Raw genomic sequence first — 24,004 nt, forward strand, 5'->3', positions numbered from 1 at the left:
GTAATTTTTCTTGCTTGCTATCTTTGTCTGGCTTTGGTAAAAGAGTTATCTTAACTTCACAACATGTATTGGGAATATTTCCTATGTTTCCATTCCCTAGATTCAGTACTATTTGAATTGTTCATTCCTTGAACTTTGGTAGAACTTACCTAGAAACAGGCCCTAGTTTTCTCTGTCGGGAGATTTTAAACTGATTTAGTTCCTCAAATGATTGCATGACTGTTGAGGGTTTTCTGAGTCAGTTTTCAAGAGTTCTGTTTTCTAATACTTTGTTTTTATCTAACTTTTCAAAATGTTGGGTATAAACTTATTCATATCTTCTTACTATCTGTTTTAAGCTGCATAGCACTATAGCTATGTCTCCTTTTCATTCATAATGTTTATTTGTGCCTTCTCTTTTTTCTTTTGTGTCTGAGATCTGTTGATTTCATTAATCTTTTCAAAGAACCAATTTGGGGTTTTGTTGAATCCTCTTTCTTGTATATTTCTTTTTCTCTTCCTGTTTCTGTCTTTAATTCCTTCCTTCAAATTTCTTTGTTTTTATTCTGTTCTTTCTTTCTTATATTTCAAGCTAGAATTTTGTCTCTTTAATTTTGAAACTTTTCTCATCTTTAATGCAAGTAGTTAAAGCTGTTGTAACTTTCAAGTACTGCTTTAGCAGAATCCTTCCTGTTTTTATATATATTTGCTATCATTAAGTTTTAAATGTTTTCTGATTTCCATTACGATTTATTCTTTGACTCATTTGTGTTCTTTAAAAAACATATCGATCATTATTGCAAGTTGCAGGGACACCCAACTCATTACCCTGATAGTTCATAAGGGAAGGAAAGATTCAGGCATTTAGCTGTGTTTCCTTTATGCATTCTATTTCAAGTAAACCAAATACTTGGCTAAGAAAGTTTTTCTTTTTAGAATTCTAGCCCGTAAATGTAGATTCCTAATAAACTAATGGATCTGTGTAATGATGGTCACACGATGTTAAAACCTTTATATGAAAGCTTGACGGAGAACTTTATAATGTAGGAATCAGGCTGACATTTATTAAGCAGAGAATTTTTTGTTGGCCTTTCCAAAATACCACTGGAACACACAGATTATTCTAGTATCACTGAAAACGTGGCAGTCAGTCATGTGCCTCATGATGTGCTGCAATAGTGCAGCCCCACCTCAGAAGTAATCCTATCCAAAAAAAAATCTTTTGAACAAGGATCTAATTAAGCATCTACATGAAACTATCAGTTTACTGAAAATACAAAGGATAAAGGAACAGTTTCATGTTAGATGATACACAAGGAAGCAACCAGCCGAATCCAGGCTGTAGGATCATCAATAGGACAAATGACCTGGCTTCTTCTGTAAAAGAATAAGGTGAGAGGGTGAGTTGATACAGAAAAAAAGATGACATAAGAAACGTAACGACAACAACAATTTTTTTTTTTAATCTTGCAGTTCTAGAAGTTATTACTTACATCAAAAAGGCCATTTAGGAGATATAGTCTACCATACTGCTAGAAACAGAAGTCCAACTTACTTTTTAAAGAGACAAGTTTGCTTTTCTTTGTACTTTGCTACCTTAGTCTTTTAAAATAGAAATAGTATGCAAGCCCCATTATAAATTTGTTTAAATTTGCTTAATCCGTTAGATGTTTTTCCTAAAAATTGTGTATAAATCTAATTTATAAATCTATTTTTGTCTTAAAAGAATTAAAGAAATTTGCTTTTTAAATTTCAGCTGACTTTTTTAGTAAAGTGAGTAATACTTTTGTCAAATAAAAGACCCTTTCCCTTAGTTAAGTTTTGATTTGTATGTAGTGAGTTTTCTCAAGGGACAACATAAACATACCATTACAAAAACGAACAAACAAACCAAAAAATACATGTCAGTATACCACCAAGGAATCTTCCCATCTTCCAACAGAATAAGCCATTAACTTGTCATAACATCATTTGACCTATGTCATTTACCTATTTTATAAGGACATCATGAGGATTAAAGTTGTAACATTATAAAGTCTATCAAGCAATTCTTTTTACATGGTTTCTCTTCTTATACTTTACCCTAATGTTCTGGATCAAACTATATACTGATTTCAATTTGAATATTTTTTCACATATTATGTATAATTCTTTTTCAAAGTATTCAGGGAGATTAAAAACCCCCACAATTATATATTGCCTAATGCAATCTACTATAATTGTTTGCTTGCCTCTAAGTTGGAGACCATTTTTATTTAGGGTTTTGCCTTCTGAGAAGAATATTTATGGAATTTCAGAAAAGCCAAATAAGTAGAATGTTCCATTCTCCTAAACTGTAGTACTTTGTAGATAGGCATTTTGATTTGAAACGAAAGATAAAAGTTTTAAGGACATCTCTTAGAAGTCAGACCTGAAGACCAGTCAGCCCTAAACTTGCTTTACCCAGATAGTTTCTTCAGCCTTTACATCATCATTATAAGACAGGGAATCCGACTTCATCACAAGTGCCTAGAATTATTAATTGGGGGTGGGGGGAGGGGAAGGAAGCATTCCTCACATGCCATTGCTATTACTTAATTTTTTATTACACATTAATATGTTTAATTCTATTATTTCCTAAGTGAAAATTTTATTCTTTTGTTGTGGTAAAATATACATAATATAAAATTTGCCATTTAGCCATTTTTAAGTGGACAGCTCAGAGACATTAAGTACATCCACACTGTGTTGCAACCATCACCACCATCCATCTCCAGCACTTTTTCACCTTCCCAGACTGGAACTTCATACCCATTAAACACTGACTTCCTAGTTCCTCCTCCCCTCAACTTCTGGCAGCCACTGTTCTATTTTCCACATCTGTGAATTTGAAAAAGGTTTTTCTAAGGACAATATGGGTTTGCAAGCATAATTCGTTCTGGAAACATGCTTATAATCCAAAGCACTTGTATATCAAAGGGAATTTCAAGAACCATTGGCTCAGTTGCAATCATGACATTCGGCGTCTTGTACTGCTCATATTGCAAGACATCACTAGTTTATCAAATTAAAATTTATTAGAAATGTTTGCTCATCTTACAGAACACTTGGCAGAACAAGCTTCTTGCAATCCAAGGTTTTACTGTGGTTTGAAATCAGTTTAGTGTAAAGAGAGCAGGGGTCAGAGTACAAGCAGAGCTGCCTTCTGTGATAGGAAAGAACTGTGTGGTGCTTTAAGGTCATTATTTACAGATAAAGAAATAGTGTGCTGTCACTGGTGCCACATACTCACTATGTTCCATGACATTTATTATAGGCAGAGAATTTTTTGTGGGCCTTTCCAAAAGGACAAATCAACGAGGTGCTGAAATCTTGGCTGATACTTTTAAGGTAGGTAAAGGATAATTTATGCCCAGCATACAGTAATTATTTAATAAATATTCATAGACACATTGAATCAGTATGTCATGAATAATGGTATCTATATGTCACCAGCTTTGCAAAAAAAATGCCTAATATTTGTACATTTGCTAGAAGTTTTAAGAGTTATCAAATTCAAATTTCTCAATAAATAAGCTGCATTGGGCTACCATAGCCACAAAAGACAAAGTTATCATGGACGTCTTCTGTTTTCTCTCAGTGTATAATCATGCAACCACCTGGCAGATTTCCTGGCACAATAAATGACTTCAAAAAAATTCTGGGGACCCAGCTAACTCTAACATGAAGTGTAGATTTTTCGGATTGGAATCAAGGATCACTTGTACTTGGGTACCTATTATGTGCTGGAAGCTGTGCTAGATATTGCACATACATCCTCTCATGGTCCCTTTACTCTATTGATTATTAATAGATTGACTCACCAGACGGCTTAGGAAGGGATATAACCCCAAGAAGCTCTTTCCATCTTGAGGGTGTGAAGTTCTAGTTTGCACAGGATTTTCAGACATATCCTTCCAGAGTAGCCCACTCCGTAGATCAAGCAGCAAAGCTAGGTGTTGACACAGTCACATATCTGAGAGAAGTCTCTGCACTTTCTTCTTAAAAGTAGTCTTTATTTAATTGGCAATACCAAAACCTACAGGTCCCAGTTCTTCTTCCAGATATTCAGGGCCCCTGGCACCCTCTTTAGAAATAGGCATATTTGGGGCAGGTTTAAATCGGTTTTAGAATTATTCTGCAATGCCAAACTGCTTGTTTCTATTATACGCATAGGACTATGCAGTCTCCACAGTCCCGGTGGCTGATGCTTTGCATTTGAAGAGTTTCTGCAGCATGGCTGGGCCTAACCTAATCGCAATTGGATCCAGTGAATCTGCACAGAAGGCCCTAAAGGTAGAAATAAAACTATGCTTCTTAATGCAACAGGCAATGCCTACCACATGTTTTTTTCTAATTCTGTCTACTGGGCGGCAGCAAGCAGGATTGGGGGGAAGAGAATAGGCTGGTACTGGAACTTTCTCAGATATACTATCGTGACCTCAGATTCATTGAGAACCAGCAACACCTAAGTGTTGGAAGAACTCATCACTGGTGAAGCATTCTTACTCATCCACCAGGTTTCCTAGAAAGGCCGTGATTCAGACAGAATAAGAAATACCAAACTCAGGGCGTCTGGGTGGCTCAGTCGTTTAAGCATCCGACTTCGGCTCAGGTCATGATCTCACCATCTGTGAGTTCGAGCCCTGTGTCAGGCTCTCTGCTGTCAGTGCAAAGCCTGGAGCCTGCTTTGGATTCTGTGTCTCCCTCTCTCTCTCTGCTCTTTCCCCACTCATGCTTTGTCTCTCTTCCTCTCTCAAAAATAAGTAAACATTAAAAACAATTAAAATTAAAAAAAATACCAAACTCATCACAGTTATTTCCTCCTGGAAAAAGGAAGACATGCAGCCAGTAGCACTTTTCCTAAGTAAGATAGTTGGTACACAAGGGGTTGTTCTATTATTCTTACCCTTTTGTATGTCTGAAATATTTGATAATGATCTTTTAGAAAGGCATGATTGAGAAGTACATAAAAACCATAACTTCTTTGTTTGCATTTAGAACACTTAAATTTTAGGACAGGAATTTGTCTCATTTCACAGGTGAGAATAGGAAAGCACAGAAAAATTGTGATTTGCCCAAATCACACAGCTAGGTCAATAGTGGAAGTCATTGATAATGAAGAAAACCTTCCACTGCTACAGTGCTTTATAGTCCAAAGACCCGTTCCTTCTCTGTAACTAACAGTCCCGTGAGATCATCTGGACGCTCTTTCAGGGCAAAGACTATGTCTGTTTTGCTCACTATTGTTCTCCTTTGTGCTTGGTCCATGGTGGGCCCTTAATAAAAATCAGGTTAATGGATGAATAAATAAGTGAGAGAGGCGATAGTATCTCCATTTTGCAGATGAAAACTAGATCAAATGACTCACCCCAGGCCCCGAGGCTAGCACTAAATGGTGGGCTGACATTACCACCCCCTCCTCATGATTTACTGAAGGACTAAAGAGAGAAGTTCTTCTCAGGCAAAGAGAGGAAGTCTGTGCCCCAAGGTGCACAATTAATTTTTTTGCCCTTTTAGGTCTTTACTTGTCTACCTGAGTGCTAGACTTGGCGCAGTTTGTCTCAGAAGAAATCATTGCCTGCCATTTACTGAATTTTCCCCCTGCATTTTCTGCAGCTTCTTCAGCCAGCTCTGCTGGCCTTTCCATCTTCCTTTTCTCATACCATATCTTTGATTGTATTTCTAGGACTTTAACAATTGTTGCTAAACAACCTGCCTCAGAACTTGAATTTGGTGGCTTTTTCTATGCTCCCTCTTTTGTTCTGCTTCATCTGGATGGCTATGTCAACTTTACACATAAAGAAGGTGGTGCCTTGAAAGAAAGTATTTGATGGATGGTATCACTCAAAGGATCTAGGAAGATTATTTTTCTCCTCAGGGTCTAACTGTGGTGTTTATCCATGGCAGCTGGGTTGGTCAGCACATGTCTGAAATTGAGTATAAGGGAGGGAGAGGGCTGAAACTGGTTTATACTGTGCTCTTGTGTTAATTAGCAGAAGGAACCTCTTCTGGGTAGACAAATTACAAAAAGTAGCCCCATCTGCCATTCTGGGTAGACTAGATCCCTAACTCAAGTAGCTTGGTCCCTAATTCAGATAGGTCACTTACTCAAATAGTCTGAAGACGCAAACATCTAACAAATTAAGAAATAATACAATTATGGTTAACTAACAAAACATTCTGTGAAGTAGTCCTGACTGCTTTCACAAGACAGGATGGAGCTCCTTGAAGCCTAGATATTGGGAGAAAACTTCACAGACAAAAATGGGCCTAGATGTGGGTCTTAAAGGATTTGGCAGGGCGGGATTCAGTGAGACAGTGTTCCAGGTGGGGACACAGTATAAGTAAAGACTGAGCCAGACACATACAAACTAGTCTAACCAATGAAGAGTTTTCCTGTGAGCTCTGGGAGATACAACTGGATGGAGCAGATGAAGTCTGAAGAAGTAGGGACTTAAAAGTGAGGAAGAAGATGAGTTTTTCTCCATGAAACATGGCTTTTGAACATGGGCTTCTGAAGAGAAGGGTTTGTATTGCTTTAGAGATGTTGAACCAGCATTCCTTTTGAAAAAAAAAAAAAAAAGATGAAGGGGAAATACCTTGCAATCCGAAAAGAGGACCACTGATAACCTGGGAAAAGAAAGCCAAGCCCCAAGTCCCATTGTATGCCTTAGTAACTCACCACCTTTTTTTCTCCCTTCATCTTTCCCTTCCCATTGTCAAGTCAAGTCCTCTAAGGTCACATCTTTTAAGGGCCTCCTATGTGGACTTTACAGTCCTCCTTCCTGTAGAGTCTATTTGAGTTAGTGTTAATAATGCTGCTCACTCTATACTTGAAACCTTCTGTGTCAGAAGCTATAAATAATCCTCACTAGAAAGGCATTCACTCTTTGGAGATCATGTTTTTCATCAGCAAATGTGCTTCCTAAGCCACAGGCCTGTAGAGTTGGCTAATGCCTACCTGCCATGTTTCTAGCATCAAAAAGATTCTCTTATTTGTAGTGAAAGCAGATGGACAAAGTAAGAATAGTGAGATCTCCATGCAGGCATGTTCTCAGGTCGGAACTAGGTGGGTTGGTGAAATTCAGATTTAGTGAACTGAACTGTTTATTTATTTGAGAACAGTTTTGGCTTCTGTATTAGAAAAGTCAATAAAGTTGATAGTGTGGCAAGTCCTACTACTAATTTGGAGATATCAATACTGATATAGATAGGCAGAAAGACAAATGGATAGAAACAAATAGATCATTTGCACATAGTGAACACATATTTTTTTTCCATTTGACAGGTGAAAATACTGAGATCTGATGAAATAAAACATTTTGAATACGATCTCGGGGTTTTGGAATCAGATTTCCTGAGCCTTAATTTTCTTCCCCCCAGTTGCCCACCTCACTCTATACCTGTTCTTTTTCAATTGGAAAACTTTTCCCAATTATTTTGCCATAAAATTATTCTGGCTAGGCTTCCTCTTTCTCCTTTCCTCTCTCCAACTACCCACTACCTCTTCCCATTTTTTTTGCTGCAGTGTCCAGGATCTGACCCATCAGGAAAGATGTGAGTTTGGTCCCAGATGTCTGTTTTTCCCTTGCAAATCTTGATGTCTCTGTAGAGAAGCCTGTGGCCATTTGGGCATCTCGTTGAAGGGCATAGCACTTAAACAGGTGAATCATGCCTTCCTGTGCCACACACTGAGAGCTTGAATACTTCCCACATCTGTCACTGCTTGTGGAATACTTGCCTCCTTCAGAGCCAGAAAACTATTTCTTACATATTCATGCAAAGCTGAGAGCCCAAGGGTTTCTGGTTAGTCTTATTGCATTTGAAACACTTTGTAATGGGTTGCAATCAATTCTGGTTAATGAAGTGGGATCTTATGGAGATAGTCATCATATCTGTCTAGGTTGTAGTAGATTTAACAGTGTGTGCATTGTATATTTAAATGAAATCATCAGTCTAGGAAGACTTGAGCAACTCTCTGCTAAAAAGCCAGAACACATTTAATACAGGGCACATTTAATACACATTTAACACAGAGTATATTTAATAATGAAAGGAAGGAAAAAAGGATATATTATTATTGCATTTTCCTGTTGATATGGCCAAGGTGCTGGAGGTTAGGTTGATTTGAACAAATACCTAAAGACATTTAACATCAAGTTTTACCCTTGAAATACTATTATCTAAGCAAAATTCATCTTTAGAGCAACCTGTCCATTTTACAGTTTTTTCCCCATACTTTCCATAATTCTGCTCATGCCTTTGGGCAATTATACCTTCATCCTGCCCTTCTAACTGCAAGAGAATTCAATCACCAAAAAATACGTATTCTATTATTTCATTCATTTAAAGTTAAACAAAAGACAAAACTTTAAGAGGTAAGAGAGTTGTGGTCCAGTGGGCTATTTTGTATTTATAATTTTTAAAGTTACAGAATTATGTATATAATGTATTATTGGAAGTGGGCTGAAATTAAGTTACATAAAGTAATTTTCCAAAATCTGGGTCTAACCCTTAAACCCTTACTTTACCTGCTACATGATTCCTGTCTTTCCTGCAGACAGGCTTGTTTTTTATTTTATTAATGAAGAAAAAAAAGACAAACTTCATACCCCTTGAGCAACATCTTCCCATTTTCCCTCCCCCCAGCCCTTATACACCTTAAATATATACAAGTTTTGTCAGTTATACCTCAATATAGTTGGGGAGGCAAAGACATGACAACAAGTAGATTTGTGCCACATCTCATCCATTTTTTTTTTTCTAGATCCATTCCAAAATCGACTTGCTTTCCAGAAACCTGGATTAATTACATGCTCTCTGTCATAGGAGGACAGACTGTAATTCCTGCCCTCTGGAGGGACTCACTATATTGATTTTTAACTCAGTCTCCTTGGTGGCATTCAGTCCTCCAGTCAATTAAGGGGGGGGGCGGGGGGAGGTGGAGAAAGGAAGGAAAGACAAAGGGAGGGAGGCAGAGTAAGAGGGAGGGTGACATTTAGCTGAAATTTTCCCAAAACTAGGGAGATGAGGAAGCTCAAACCGGGAAGCCCCGTGGAACTGACAAGCTGGGGGGGCTGTGCCATCTGCTGGCCAGGCAGCAAGCGGAGTGCTCTCACCTTCCTAACCCCTCAGGGAAACCAGTTATTTGCTCCTTTTGGCATCTACAATTTTGTTTATTGGCCTTTTTTAAAATTAAAATTCCATTCTTTTGTATCACAACAAATTATTATTTTTAAATGCTTTTGATAGAAGTACTAAAAGGATGTGGTAAGAAAAGAATTATGAGTTCACCACTCCTTTTTTTGGTCCTTGTCATGTAAATGGAGCTGAAATATAGTAAGTGGAAATCCAGTAGACTTGTAATTTTAAATTAAGATGCTCATAACGTATCTCGATGGAAATGTCTTTTGGTTTCTTATCTACTTCCTGAAATAACTAACTGCATTTGTAAGATTTCTTGAATGAGGACATGGGCTGCTTCGCAGAGAATTTAAATTCCATAGCACAAAGCATGTTTTTTCTTTTGAATGACTAACTATATAACAGAGGTCACTCAGACAGTATTTCCTCTCGTTTTGACTCAGCGTCAGCATTGATTTTTTGTCCAAAAATGTCCATGTTATTTTATAGATGGTCACATAAAGAAAGAAATGGAAAAACCCTTAATGTGTTTGGATTTTGTATGTTTTTTTATTGCCTGGAATTTCCTTTGATGATAACTGGAACAACAAATAGCAAAAACCAAAAGACAGAATGAGACCTAACTAGTATCAACAGGGTGATTGAAATGGAAAAATAAAGACTTTGCATTTCTAGTTGTTGTTGTCACAGGGAATTATGGTGTGTAGCCACAAGATTTCCCACTTTGGGTCTCTTCTGTGAAATATATGCTGACAGTCCCATTGTAGGTTTAATTTAGTCTTCTTATTTGGTTGTCTGTTCTAGTTGTATTCATGAGACCCACAAAACAATGACTTAAAAAAAAAATCTACCATGCCTGAATTAAGAAATTAACAGAAAACCAAATAGCCTCTGAGTTTGTAACAACTGTTTATGCTTTTTTCCTGGCAGCGGTTGCCTTATCTGACGATATTCCCAGAGCTGTATGCCAACAAGGCTGGGGTGGCCAAAATAAAATACTTTGGCATGATAGGGCCATAAATAATCTGAAGCTGTGAGACCAAAACAGCCATGCTGAATTTCAGCACTAGTTCCAAGGCAGGAAGAAGGCAAAATTAGCCAAGTAGGAGAAAGGGAATAATAATAGGGTTTTATTCTCTTGAGGTTTCAAGAAAATTTCAGAGGAAGAAATTACATTTAAAGGACCATTTATTCTGTCCATTATATGATGGGACATCAAAAAATACTCAATAGACTTTATGGGATGTTATAGGGGGAAATCAAGCATCTGTTGTGTGAGCGAACAAATGTCCTCTGAATGGGCCTTTGAATTCAAGACTCTTGCTTACAAAAGAAAAGGCCTAAGTGACTTTAAATGAGTGTTTTCTAATGAGAAGTGTGGTTTAAAACCACCTGCAGAACTTTCTGAAAACACACTGCCCTGGACCTATCCCAGAGAACCCTAACATTCTGGGTTTGGGTTCAAGCCCCAGCATCTGCATTTTTGAAAAGCTCCACAGATGATCTAGGAGCACAGATGAAGTTGAGAGCCACACTGCCCTCATGGATTTCTGCAACTTCCAAAAGCACCTAGCTTAGAATCCTGAATAACACACACCTGAAGAATCCAGCCACTATGCATTGTAGGTGCAAAAGTATGCATTCTGCCTAGCAGTAAAAGTAGAGAAAGTGTCATGATTAAAGCCATCAAAAGCTAGAAACTCCTTACCTTTTTGCTGCCTGGAGTTCAACATTGCATAACTTAAAATATAACACCTAACTGGGTAATAGCTTGAATGCCAATATTTAATCCATTTGGCATGCTGAAATTCCTTATTAAAATATTCCAAGTGACCAAAAAATCGCTGTTATCAATTTCTGAGGGCAGGATATTTGCATTTGACTCACGTTTCCATACCCCCTCCCCCAACACACACACACACACACACACACACACACACACACACACACCTAACAGGACCTGATCTCAAGGTGTGAAGTTTTGTGCCAAAGAGGCAAAAAGGTTAAACTACACACACCATTACTGATATTAAAGAACGTACCTTTGAAAATAATAGTATGTTGGGACACCTGGGTGGCTCAGTCGGTTGAGCGTCCAACTTCAGCTCAGGGCATGATCTCTGGGTTCATGAATTCTAGCCCCACATTGGGCTCTCTGCTATCAGCCTGGAGCCTGCTTTGGATGCTCTGTCCTCCTGTCTCTCTGCCCCACCCCACTGATACTCTCTCTCTCAAAAAAAAAAAAAAATAAGCATTAAAATAAATAAATAATCATTTGTTGATTCTAGTAAAGAAGCATAGTTGTCCAAAGGTCCAAAATGGCTATGAGAACTAAGCAGATAACTTTGTTATTTTGGGTAATCCATGGGTTGCCATTCTGGCTCTGCCACCAACTCTCCCCACGGGTGACCCCTGTCTCCTGTACTCAATCTCATTCTAAACAAAGTTGAATCAGCCTCACTAAAGAATGAGAGCTTCATTCTTTTCCATTGAAAATTTCAGGGTAAAGGACTGTGTCTTGAACATGTGGATGTGCAAACACCTGGCAAAAAGTAGCACCAGAACAGGGATAGTTCCAAAGTGGGTTGACTGTAGACTCTTTGATCACTGTTACATTGTTCTTTCGATGGCTGTGGGTGATTGAAGACTTGTGCTTAGCTGAATATCTTCATGCCTGTTTGAGGATAGAAAACCACAGCAGACTCCAACCTAATTCCATCTTTCTTTGAGGAGGCATCAATGGCATCCAACTATCAAATTGGATATCTAACAAACATCATTTTGTACTTTATACATAAAAATCTAATAGGAAAAAAAGGTGAAGCTCCCAAAAGCCCTTGTTACTGTCCCTTTTGCGGAAAGGCTTCTTTAAACACAATTGAAAAAATAAAACCGGGGCAGTGGAAAAAGAGTCACAGCTGAGCTTGAAGCTTGAGCTTCCTATTGCTGGATGAGCTCCCAGCAATTCTTTATTGAGCAGCAACTATATGAAAGATACTTCCCCATGCACAGGGGACACTGAGATGAGTGAGAAACAGTCTCTGCCCTCAAGGTCCCTCCAGTCTGATTGAAGAAATAGGACAGGACATGAAGATATAAATGCTGTCACAGTGTAACATAAGATAAATGAGTAATAAGTACAGGGTCCTCATAGAGAGGATGGGAGTACTAAGGGGGGAGTGATCACAGGAGGTAGGAGTCAAAGTCTGAGTAGACCAGAATGAACAGCAAGTCTGCCATAGAGAAGGAGTGGTTATTACGAACGGGACAACTAGGGAAATGTCTATTTTATGATCCATAGACAATGGCTGAAGCAAGGGCTGGGTGCAGGGAAAGAAAGTTAAGTTTCCAGACATAAGTTGGGACTGGTCCAGAAGTCAAAGAGTGAGGGATTTCTTACCTGCAGGCTGTGGGGAGGCACTCAGAGTTTTTCGCAGAGGTGTAAAAGCTGAAGGTGGTGTTTCAGAAAAATCTATCTGGCAGTATGCCTGTGATGATTTAACAGGGATAAAGATTAGGAGGAATAAAATTAGTTCGGTGCCATCACACAGTCCAGAAATAAAGAAGAGGAGGTCTGGACGAGGGAAATAGCCATGAGAATAGAAAGGGCCGTACAGAAGCTGAGTTCCATTTAGAAAAGTAATAGAACACTGTGACTGAGGGATGTGAGGAGCATGGGAGAAAAAAGGAGCCGATCAGCACTTTGACAGATATTTATAGAACTCCTACTCTGTACCAGGCATTGTACTAGGTCCTAGGGGACAATGATGAACAAAATGACTTCAGAAATGACTACCAGATGGGTGACTTTGGTGGGATTTTGGGAAAAGAGTTCCAGTTCTCCCTATCTGGGAGGACCTATCATGAGGACCATGAACTCAGTCCTCCCCTTCCACGCAGGAACAAACTATAGAAGATCAGTGGGCAGAAGTATGTTGCTGGATTTCACTGACCTAGATTCACATTTTGGGAACTGAGCTATACTCAGACATATTCAACTGAAAGTGGCTCGGGTAGACATCCGATGTCTAAGCTCCTAAGACACTAAGGGGGTTGGCTCCCATTTCACTTTCCATTGGCAGCAGTCTGTGGCTCATCCAAATTTGGAGTCTCTGTCCTTTACTCTTTTCCATTTATTTATTTTTTTATCTTTATCTACTCACTCTCAAGGCACACCAAAAAAATCACTTCAATATTTACATGCCCTCCATCTCCAGCAGTGTCCTGTTGTTTTTTTTTGGCTGAAGTGAGTTGGCAAGAGACTGGCCCCCTCCTTTGAAAAAAAAAAAAAAAACTAGGATGATTTCTGTGTCACAGGCTGAAATGATGCATCACAGCACGGCCTATGTGATACTCTGGGCCATGCCAAAACCAGTACCCTTAATGTTGAAGGGATTAGGAAATGTATCAGTTGAGCTAGTAGGGAGGATGGTTGAGTTTTAGGTTACTGTTTCTCTGTGGAAATCACATGTATTACATGCCTGAGGTGTTAATGAGTATCCTATTGCTTGGCTGAAGGTTAATAAAGCATATGGTAAAATATAGACCCTAAATTAGAAGGGACATGTTAACCATGAATTATTCTCCAGCCTCTAAGGAAACCATCCATACCACCTCATACAATACCAGAATTAGGCCATCCTTTGAAATAACGACATGCAAGAGAAACAGATTAAATTTGCCACCACCTTCCTGCAAAACCATTCCACTAGTGTTTCTAGTGCTATTAAAAATCACTATCTCTCCTTATTTTTATCTTTCAAAATGTCATATTAGTCCAGCAATCTGTAAGAATATTTCTAGATCTGGGGCACGTGGAGGGTTTAGTTGGTTGGGCATCTGGCTCTTGATTACGGTTCAGGTAATGATCTCATGGTCATGGGGTCCAGCCCCACATTGGGCTCTGTGCTAGGCATGGAGCCTGCTTGGGATTTTCTCTCTCCTTCTCCCTCTGCTTCTCCCCAACATGCATGTGTGTGCACATACACTCTCTCTCTGTCTCTCTTTCTCTCCCCAACCCCCCCCCCTCTCTCTCTGAAAGAAAAAGAATATTTCTAAATTTACTTTTCATTTATGATCACTGGATGCTGCAGTTGAGGCCCACTATTACTCAAACACTATCTGTCTGCAGATGTTAAAAAAGGAAGCTTTGGAAATATGTTACAACAGCCATTCCCTTTTAATCTCTTTCTGAAGTGGAATTAAGTTCAAAGCTGTGACCACAAATCCAGAGGTGACTCATCATACAGAGTTCAACCAAAAAATAAATAAATAAATAAAATAAAAACCAAAAAATGGCAATTGGAAGCTAAATGAAAGGTGTTGAATCTATTACATCTCGTGCACATTTTCTAGTCACTCATTTGTTTTTCCATCCACATTCTGGCAAGTGATAAGAGCTCAAGATAGCTCACATGTAGTTGTAATATCAGTAGCAGTAATAATACCTTTTCGGTGTGAAAATCATGTTAATTTAATTTGAGAAGTCTAAGTTACTGGGTTTTAAACTTTAGTATGCCCAAGGATCACCCAAAATGCACATTTCAATGCACGTCACATTCCTGAGGTTCACCAGGAGAAATTCTGATTCAACAAGACTAGGAGGATGGAGCCCAGGAACCACTGCATGGTTTGGATGCAGGTAATCCACAGATCACACTGTGAGAAACACTGGCTCTGTCTGGAATCCACAGAGTGAACAGAAAATGCCACCTGCTATCATTCAGAATAATATCACATTGAGTAGAAATAACTGGCACTTCAGAGAAAAAGCTCTCGTGGGAAAGAAAACAATGCAGAATTCCACTAGATGATTGAAATACGAATGCTTATGAACAGCTAACTTTTCTCTAAAATGATGTATCTTTTTAGTGGGGGGGGGGGGATGCTTACAGAGTAAAAGATACATATCATGTGTTACATCTGGTGCCTTTCTCTCTGTTGATAACACTTGCCTATTAAAAACAATGTATCTGAAGCAAGTTCTAATTCTCATTAGGCGTAAAGGCCATCAGACTTGAATAGAAAAGTCTACATTTCTTCTGAGCTCTACCATCCTCTGGCTTGAAAATAAACATGATACTAAATTCTTCAAGTAGGAATAGTGGAAGGAGGAAGGAAACCCAGATCTCTGTTTGGGTAAGAAGTTTGGTCCCATCCTTCAGCTTGTTAGGGAGAATTTGAGAAGGGCTTCTGGAGAGCAACCAAATGTGATTAAAGTCAGAGATTCAGTAACCAGTGTTGATTGCACAGGATATGGCACAAGTGTTGATGGGCAACTCTTCATTGCTCTTCACTAAAGGTTGAGCTCTGAGTAAGTGTGTCTTATAGGAAATTGCCTCTGGAGACTTTAGGAGTATTTTAATAGTTACTGAAATGTTGAAATGCATTGCTAAAAGATTATTCATTCATTCAACATTTAACAAATGTGTATTAAGCATCTACTATCCGCCAAGCACTGCTGCAAAACACTGCACAAACGGCCAGTGGTGTAACTGTGCCTCTCTGGAAGCTTTTCAATAATCGTCTGTCCTTCCGGGATGACTTGGATACTTCGACTTAATCGAATTCAATTAGTATGTCAATCGCCCAAGGGATCAAAATATATATAATGGAAAGGTAAAACTATGTATATTACTTTCTGAATCAATCAAAGACTATCAGCTAGTGGCCTTTTCCAGCTTCTTATCCCATCCTTCCTTTTAAATGAGCACATTGCCACTTGGAATAGTCATTTCTCAGCTTCCTTTGTACTAGTTATAACAATGAAACTAAGTATTACCAATGAGATAAAAGTGGAAGTTCTGGCTGTGAAATCCAGGATCTGGACTGAAAGGGAAGAGTTGTACCCTTTTCCCTTTCCTGAATTTTACTGCTTGAAAAGGGGATGTGATGGTTGGAGCATCCAGCAGCTGTTTTATACCACGAGGACAAGGGCTAGATCCTAGGTATGGCAGAGCAAAAAGCTAGAAGGACCCTGGACTCCTGATGACACTATAACCTCAAAACTCTCCTATCAGAGAGAAATAAACTCTTTAAAATCTCTTTGGAGAGCAGGTAGTTTCTATTATAGCCAAATTTAGTCCTGATTGATGAAGGCTGTTCGTGTTCATTAGGCATTAGGAGAAAAATTCAAGCTGTCAAAACAACGGAGATTTATTGGTCCCCATAGCTCTAAAGTAATGCAGACTTTACAGTAGGTTTGATTGATCTGCTCAATGATGCCATCAAAGAACCAGATTCTTTTGTCTCTCTTCTTCACCTTACACAGATGCACTTCACCATAAAGCTGGCTCCTATTCAGGGCAGCACAGTGACTGCCAGCAGCTTTCTGACTACATGCTTGCTCACCTGTATTCAGGAAGAGAGACATTAATCTTCTTAGAAAAGTAAGGACGCTTCCTTCGAATCTTGTCCGTTCTTATTAGTCTGAATTGGGCGTCTGCCCATCCCTGAACCACTAACTATAAACAAGGGGTGAATTACACTGGAGCTACAATTCCCTGATTGCACAGAGGCCTGCTGAGACACTGCAGCAAACTCACGGGGGGGGGGGGGGGGGGGGGGCCATGGCCTATTTTAAATTTTCAAAAATAGCACAGATGTACCTGTCAGACATCACACACAATTCTACTGTTAGATTGCTTGGACCTAACTACTTAATAAACAAAAAGTGTCAGGGTATTCTTTGGACAGGAGTATTGTGTTTATTTTGGTTGTGATTAGGTTTTGTTGGCCTCGAGGCACCATGAAAATATTACTGAGACACGACGCATTCTGAACCAAGAAAGGAGTCCCTGGCCTAGAGTCAAGGGTAGAATTAATTTCCCCTTATTATGTGGGCTACACTGGGCTGTGTGGATATGCAAATGAAAAGTGGGGTAGTTAGGAAGATAGCAAAGAATAGATGTGGGGGAAGCAAATCCTGAATTGCTCTGAAGGAGGGAATTGTCTTTATTAGGAACATACAACTCCTTTGGGGTGAAAGGTGGGATCCTTGAAGGCTTGGGGTCGCCAGACAATACAGCAAGAGAGAAAGCAAAAACAAATGTCCTTTGTTAGAAGCACTAGGAACGTGGAGACAGGGAGAGAGAATTAAAAAGGGAGTGAGGAGTGGCCTGAGGCACAAGGCAAGGTTGGCAAGTCTTTGAAGAACACCAGAGTTCTCTATTCTAAGTGTTCTTATTACTGCAGTACTCCAACCTGCCAAACTTGAGAAAAATCTATTACCCTATGTGAATAAGATTTTTTGAGGCAATCAAAGGAAGCCTGAGGTCCCTGTTTATGTTGCCATGGTTTAAAAGAAGGGTAGCACCTATAAAATAACTGTACCTCTGAATGGATCTAATTCACTGGAAGCTAGGACGAGAGATAACATGAGAATATAAGCTGCCTCCTTTCCCCTCTCACTCTTTATTTACCCCCAAGATTGGTAGAGATTATGGAGAGGGCACAGAATACTGGTTCTCGATCCTGTCTACATAGTAGAGATACCTGGGAGAAGTGTTTAAATAGAAATACTGTTGTTTTATCTCCCTCCAGACCAACTAAATAAAAAATCTCTATGGTTGGGGTCCAGAAATCTGTACTTTTTAAAAAGCTCCCTGGATGATTTTAGTGTGTAACCAGGGTTGAGAACCACTGGTTCTCTATAATGTTACACAAATCAAGGAATAAGGTGCAAGACACTCTCATCTAGATCTTGTAGAGAAAAGAGACCCCCTTAAAGTGGACGTGGAGGAGGAGATAGGAGAGGAGTTGGTGTTGTTCCTTCTTGTCCCACTTAAATTCTCTCCAACAAACTAAGACCAATAGAAAAGCCTGGACTGAGGCAGGAGAGCTAAGATCTAGTCCTCACTTTGCAGTTCACTAACTTTGTGTGCTTTTAGGTAAGTCAGTTTTTCATCTCTCTGAATTTCTGTAAGGGGCACCTGGGTGGCTCAGTCAGTTGAGCGTCTGACTCCGGCTCACATCACGATCTCCCAGTTCAGGAGCTCAAGCCACACGTAGGGCTCACTGCTGTCAGCGCACAGCCTGCTTCACATCTTCTGTCCCCCCATCTCTGCCCCTCCCCTGCTTGCATGCACGCTCTCTCTTTCTCAAAAATAAATAAACATTAAAAAAAGGAGAGAAATGGGCTTGATAATTTCCAAATTCGTGCCTAGTTCTCAAACTTATGATTCTCAGTAGTCTATAAAATGACACCACTTCCCCAGCTGCTCAGATTATTTTATCAACATTCACTGTCTGACACTAGCAAAGGCCATATCCAGAAGGAAACAAGGTTTCTCCCCCACCCCATTTCAAAACATAAAACTTGAAACACAGAAAGCCAGGTAACTCCCCACACAAGAGTAGGAAAAATGAGGATGGCTGTTTTCTCCGTTAGCCATGGTTTGGTTGTAGTCATTTACAGGGTATTTTGGTTTCTGGGAAAAGATATATGGGGATAACAGCTGTTTTCTTAAACACTAATCTCTTTCTTTTCAGGGCTCTTGTTAATTCAGAGGAAGAATTGAAGAGTAAATAGTATACTTATTTGGAAATTTGATTTCTTTCTTTTTCTGGTTAATTTTCCTCCTCTTTGCCATAACCATCTGCTCTTTTCCTAAAATATAAATAAATTTGATGACTTTATTCTAAAAACACTGGTTTTCAACCAGAGGCAACTTTGCCCCCCAGGGGACATTTGGTAATATCTGGAGATATTTTTGTCACAGCATGGTGGGTGGGAGAGTGGATGCTGCGGGTGTGTAGTATAGTACGTAGAGGACAGGAATGCTACTAACCATCCTACAGTGCACAGGAAGCCCCCATAAACAAAGAATATCCAGAGTGCTGAGGTTGAGAAACCCAGTCCTAAAATATGAATGAGATTTGTCAACCCTATTTCACAGAAATTGTGATTTCTGAGCACATGATAGTTAAGGTGCTTATGCCTGATGAAGGACAGGAGTGACTCCTGAACATCAAGTAGCCCGTGCTAGCAAGAGTGTTTTTCAGGAGCCAGGAATTAAGTAGCTATATACAGTACCAACGTTTATTAGATTTTTGTGTAACATACTATTTTCAGGTATTGGAACCACTTAGGCAAAACCACACGGGCAAAAACGTAATAAATATGAGATGATTATAGAAACTGAGTAAGAAGGCCACATGTAATTGCCTTCGTGGGTACAGAGCCTCTAGAGATTTTTCCTTTTGTTATGTTTATCTACTTATTTTGAGAGAGAGAGAAAGAGAGTGCACGTGTGGACTCGCATGACTATGGCAGGCACACAGAGAGAGGGAGAGAGGGAATCCCAGGCAGGCTCCATACTGTCAGCACAGAGCCTGATGTGGGGCTTGAACTCACTAACCATGAGATCATGACCTGAGCCGAAATCAAGAATTGGATGCCTGAGCTACCCAGGCACCCACCTCTAGAGATTTTCATTACCAGCCTTTGAAGGAAATGGAGTTGGAGCTTCTGGACCTGTGATGTCCAGACTCCTTTACTGACAAATTCAATGGAGGGTAAGCAGATTTTGTTTCAAGTATGTATGTTTAAAAAAAAAAAAAAAAAAAACACTGAAGGGGTCACCAGGGTGGCTCAGTTGGTTAAGGAGCCAAGTTTGGCTCAGGTCATGATCTCACAATTCGTGAGTTCGAGCCCCGCGTCAGGCTGTGTGCTGATAGCTTGGAGCCTGCTTCTGATTCTGTGTCTCCCTCCCTCTCTCCCCCTTCCCCGCTCGTGCTCTTTTTCTATCAACAATAAATAAACATTAAATTTTTTTAATTAAAAAGATCTGATGAACCCATGTCACTACCATATAGGAAAAAGGAGACAAGTAAGATGTGGCAGAGAGGGGAGAAAGAAGACTTCAGTCTTTTTTATTAGCTTTATTGAAATATAATTTCCATACAATAACACTTAATTTTCATACACTTCACACTTTAAATGTACAATTCAATGAGTTTTGACAAAAGTATATGGTTGTTTTAAGTTCACTAGAATCTTAACTTTTCATAGTTGGTTCTTTTACAAAAAGCTTGTGTTTTATGATTTTCTTCATAATTAGTTTTTTGTTTATAATTTAAAAATATGTTTCTAGAAGAACTGTCTGAAATTATATACTCCTACCTCACCTCATTTTGTAAAAGTGGCTTACAAAGATGCATGAAGGATAGCATAATAACCAGAAATAAAACAGAAGATTTAAAGGGAAAACAATGATTTAAATAGGTGCCAAGTTTAAGAATGCAGACCATGGATTCTCATTTCATTCTTGACATATAGGACAATCAGACTTTAGGCTTCCAGTTAGTATGAAAAGGGGAAAGCGTTTCCACGTTTTCTTGGCATGTTTGAGAGCATCAGTGAATTTAGGCTCCTCTTTAGCAAACCCAGTTGCCACCCTTCCAAGAGTTCTTGAGTTTCATAAGCCCACTGAAGGTTAATCCCCAATTGTTGTCTGCCATGAGGAAGCAAAAGTTATATGAGCCAAATTTTAAACCTAAAGTTATCTGTGTCATTAACAAAGAGGCTGTAGGGCTACTTAAAGTAACTTTAATGAAAGCCAACTCATACTAACATCCAGGAACCAAGTCTTCTAAAACTGTGAAGTCTCCTGTGTAGGGCAGTGGTTCGCTGGAACCACCTCCTACCAGCTTATGAAAGCCAATTGTTAAATTTTCAGGAATTTTGCCAGCTGGTTGTTAAACACAGCCATTATTAAAAATTAAGTTATGTAGGGGTGCCTGAGTGGCTTAGTCGGTTGAGCATCCTACTCTTGATTTTTGGCTCAGGTCGTGATCTCACAGTTTGTGGGTTCAGCCCCTTGTTGGGCTCTGTGCTGACAGTGAGGAGCCTGCTTAGGATTCCCTGTCTCCCTCTCTGTCTCTGCCCCCCCCCCCCCCGCCCTGCTTTCACTCTCTCTCTCTCTCAAAATAAATAAATAAACTTAAAACATTAAATTATGTGAACTTAAAACTAAATAAATTATACTAAAAACAATACTAAAAACTTATCACTTCCTAATTCCTGTACTACATTTTACCATTCATTAGCTGTGCTCTTAAAGGTTATTTACATCTGTTGTGTACATGCATGATGGTAATATTCGATAATGGCATGCCATTGCATATCTCTTCCCAACTCTGTATTCAATAATGTTATGTTGGTAACTGGGAATTGGCAACAGTGGGAATGTGTGCATCACAAAAATCAACTTAATTTAGCTTTTTATTGATTGTCCAGACATAAGAAACTGATGGAAGAAATTTTAATCCCACAGATTAAACTTAAAAGTGTGTCACTTGTATAGCCATTACAGTGAGGGAGTATTCTTCCAGTATTCAAAAGCTATTATGTAATTCAGCAAAGAAGTCACCCATATCATCAACAAACAAACGAAGTTCCAATGTATGTTTTCATTGTTTCCCTTGTCTCATTAGGATAAACAAAAATATCAACCAATAGCCATGTTGGAACTACACTGGTTTGTCAATTGCAACACTAGGTTGGCGTCAGATGCACGAGCTCTGCAAAAAATCAACAGAAGAATTCTGTTGTGAGAATCAATTGGCAATACAAAATTTACAGTAAGGAATATTAACTGTTTTATTATTATTTATAAATTGTGTGCTACCTATCCTTTATACCAGTAAAATTTATAATAAACTTATGTGGGTATATTATGCATATATTTTCCCCTACATTTACCAACACACTACTTCCTGGAGCTAAAAATCTCAGAGTACCGAACATACATTAAAGATTTTTTTTTTTTTTAACCACCTAGTCTAAGAGTATACATTCAGGTAGAGTGATGTAACTGGAGGTCCCAATGATGAATTTCTTCATCTTCTTCCAGAAGGGGGCGGGGAGGGGGGAGCTCTTTCATGAGGACAGATTCTTCTCTAACCCCTAGGCAACCCTTTCACAAATGGGTTTGTGCCCAGCAGACTGGGCAGAGGATTTTGAATGACTCAAAGCAAAGCAGTCACAGTTATTGCAAAAGAAAATTTAAATGTATGCCCTGCTGATGAGATAACTAAGGAATATTTACTCACACAGAAAATAAGCATTAATCCACCAGTGCTAGGGTCAGAGTGAACAGGGCTGATTCTGGATGTCATTGCAAAGTGTGTGTGTTTGGACATTTCTTATCTCTCACTTTGGAGCCTGCCCCTCTGCTGCTCTAGAAGCAATAATGCCTCTTTACCCACTGTTTTGTTTTGTTTTTTTTTTCTATCCCCAAAGGCTCTACTCATCTTTCATCTACTTAAAGAACATAACAGCCAGCTTTAAAGAAACCAATCCATGGAGTTCAGTAGCGAACTCAGATGGCTTCAGGAGCCAGACCTTCTCCATCTAAAGTGCATTTAAATGCAAACTGTAAAAAATATATGCATGTTAAATAAGTTGTATCTACAGGAAAAATTAGCCCAAAGGCTGCCAGCTTGTGAGCTCAGAGTCTAGTCTTTTTTTTTTTAATTTTTATTTATTTTGGGGCATCTGGGTGGCTCAGTCGGTTAAGCATCTGACTTCGGCTCAGGTCATGATCTCACGGTTTGTGGGTTTGAGCCCTGCATCAGGCTCTGTGCTAACAGCTCAGAGCCTGGAACCTGCTTCTGATTCTGTGTCTCCCTCTCTCTCTCTCTCTGCCTCTCTCTCTCTCTCCCTCAAAAAAAATAAACATTAAAAAAATTTTTTAAATAAAAAATACATATTTATTTTGAGAGAGAGGGGGCGTGCATGTGCATGCACCAGCAGGGGAGAGGCAGAGAAAGAGGGAAAGAGAGAGACTCCCAAGTCGGCTTCACGCTGAGTACCTGACTCGGGGCTCGATCTCCTGACCGTGAGATCATGACCTGAGCCAAAATCAAGAGTCGGACACTTAACCAATTGAGCTACCCAGGTGCCCCTCAGAGTCTAGTCTTTCAAGGGATGTTGGAGAGGTGGTAGTTTGACAGGAAAAAGGTGGGAACTTGGAGGTTGAGGTACCTAGACTTGAATCCTGGATTTACTGTCTTAACATGTGACCTTGGACAAATCATTAAATTTCTAAGAACTTTGGTTTCCTCATGCATAAAAATGAATTGTTGTGAGAAATAAATGAAGAATAGATGAACCACCAATAAATAGAAGATAGCTCAATAAATGCTGCAGTTGTTTCCTGCTATCCAATGACACAGGGAACCTGAAAGATCACCAAGCCTCCAGTACCCAAGGGAGTTAATTTTCGAAGGTGAGATTAGGGTGCAGGTATCTGGGGAAGCATAGTCAGGGCATGACTTCAGTAGCCAAAGAGGCAACAAGGTATACCTTGGATACAACATACAAGGACTAGACTGTGGGAGATCTGCTTCTGCGACAGAGCTAGTCTTAGAGAATGCATGGGCAGGGGTAAGAAAGGAGATAGGATCCCAGATTTTGCCTTTTGGAAGGGGTGCTTTGGTCTGAATTTCTTTCCTCTGCACCCCTGAAATTAGAAAGTGAGGACTGTAACTCACCCAGAGGCTCTCCCTTGTTCCTCCTGCGTATACGCTTCTCCCCAGCCCTTCACAGAGCTCAGAGCGGTCCCCCCAGTGTGGGAGTTTTTCCCAGCCTTCCACAGAAACCATTGTTTTTGAGGATCCCTTCGAGAAATGGTTCATACAGTTTATGGTTGTAGTTTGAATAACAGAAGTCTTTCATCCCCATATTCAAGTGGGCCTTATGATCTGAACAAAAGGAGCAGCTCCAAATAGGAGAGAGAGTTGTGGAGAAAATGGCAGCTAGCTTCGAAAGGAATATTTGGCATTGAAAGTTGGTCCAGCTTTAACTAAAAAGAACCATGTCACTTCAGTTTTAGGATATGTACAGCCCATCAATTCA

The 24,004-nt window shown here is 39.4% G+C and overlaps 1 protein-coding gene across 12 annotated transcripts in view; it reads left to right on the top strand.

Annotated features, from left to right (window-relative positions):
• The window catches only part of DDAH1 (dimethylarginine dimethylaminohydrolase 1), a 241,762-nt gene that overhangs the window by 205,450 nt on the left and 12,308 nt on the right, over positions 1-24,004 (top strand). For all 12 annotated transcript variants that reach the window (XM_053893063.1, XM_053893065.1, XM_053893059.1 and 9 more), the window contains 2 exons: positions 3,275-3,348; positions 4,174-4,293. In XM_053893063.1, the coding sequence (XP_053749038.1) occupies positions 3,275-3,348; positions 4,174-4,293 (194 nt within the window). The remainder of the gene's footprint in view (positions 1-3,274; positions 3,349-4,173; positions 4,294-24,004) is intronic.

This window comes from Panthera pardus, unplaced genomic scaffold, assembly GCF_024362965.1.
Source record: "Panthera pardus isolate Hobbes unplaced genomic scaffold, ASM2436296v1 HiC_scaffold_11, whole genome shotgun sequence".
NCBI lineage: Eukaryota > Metazoa > Chordata > Mammalia > Carnivora > Felidae > Panthera > Panthera pardus.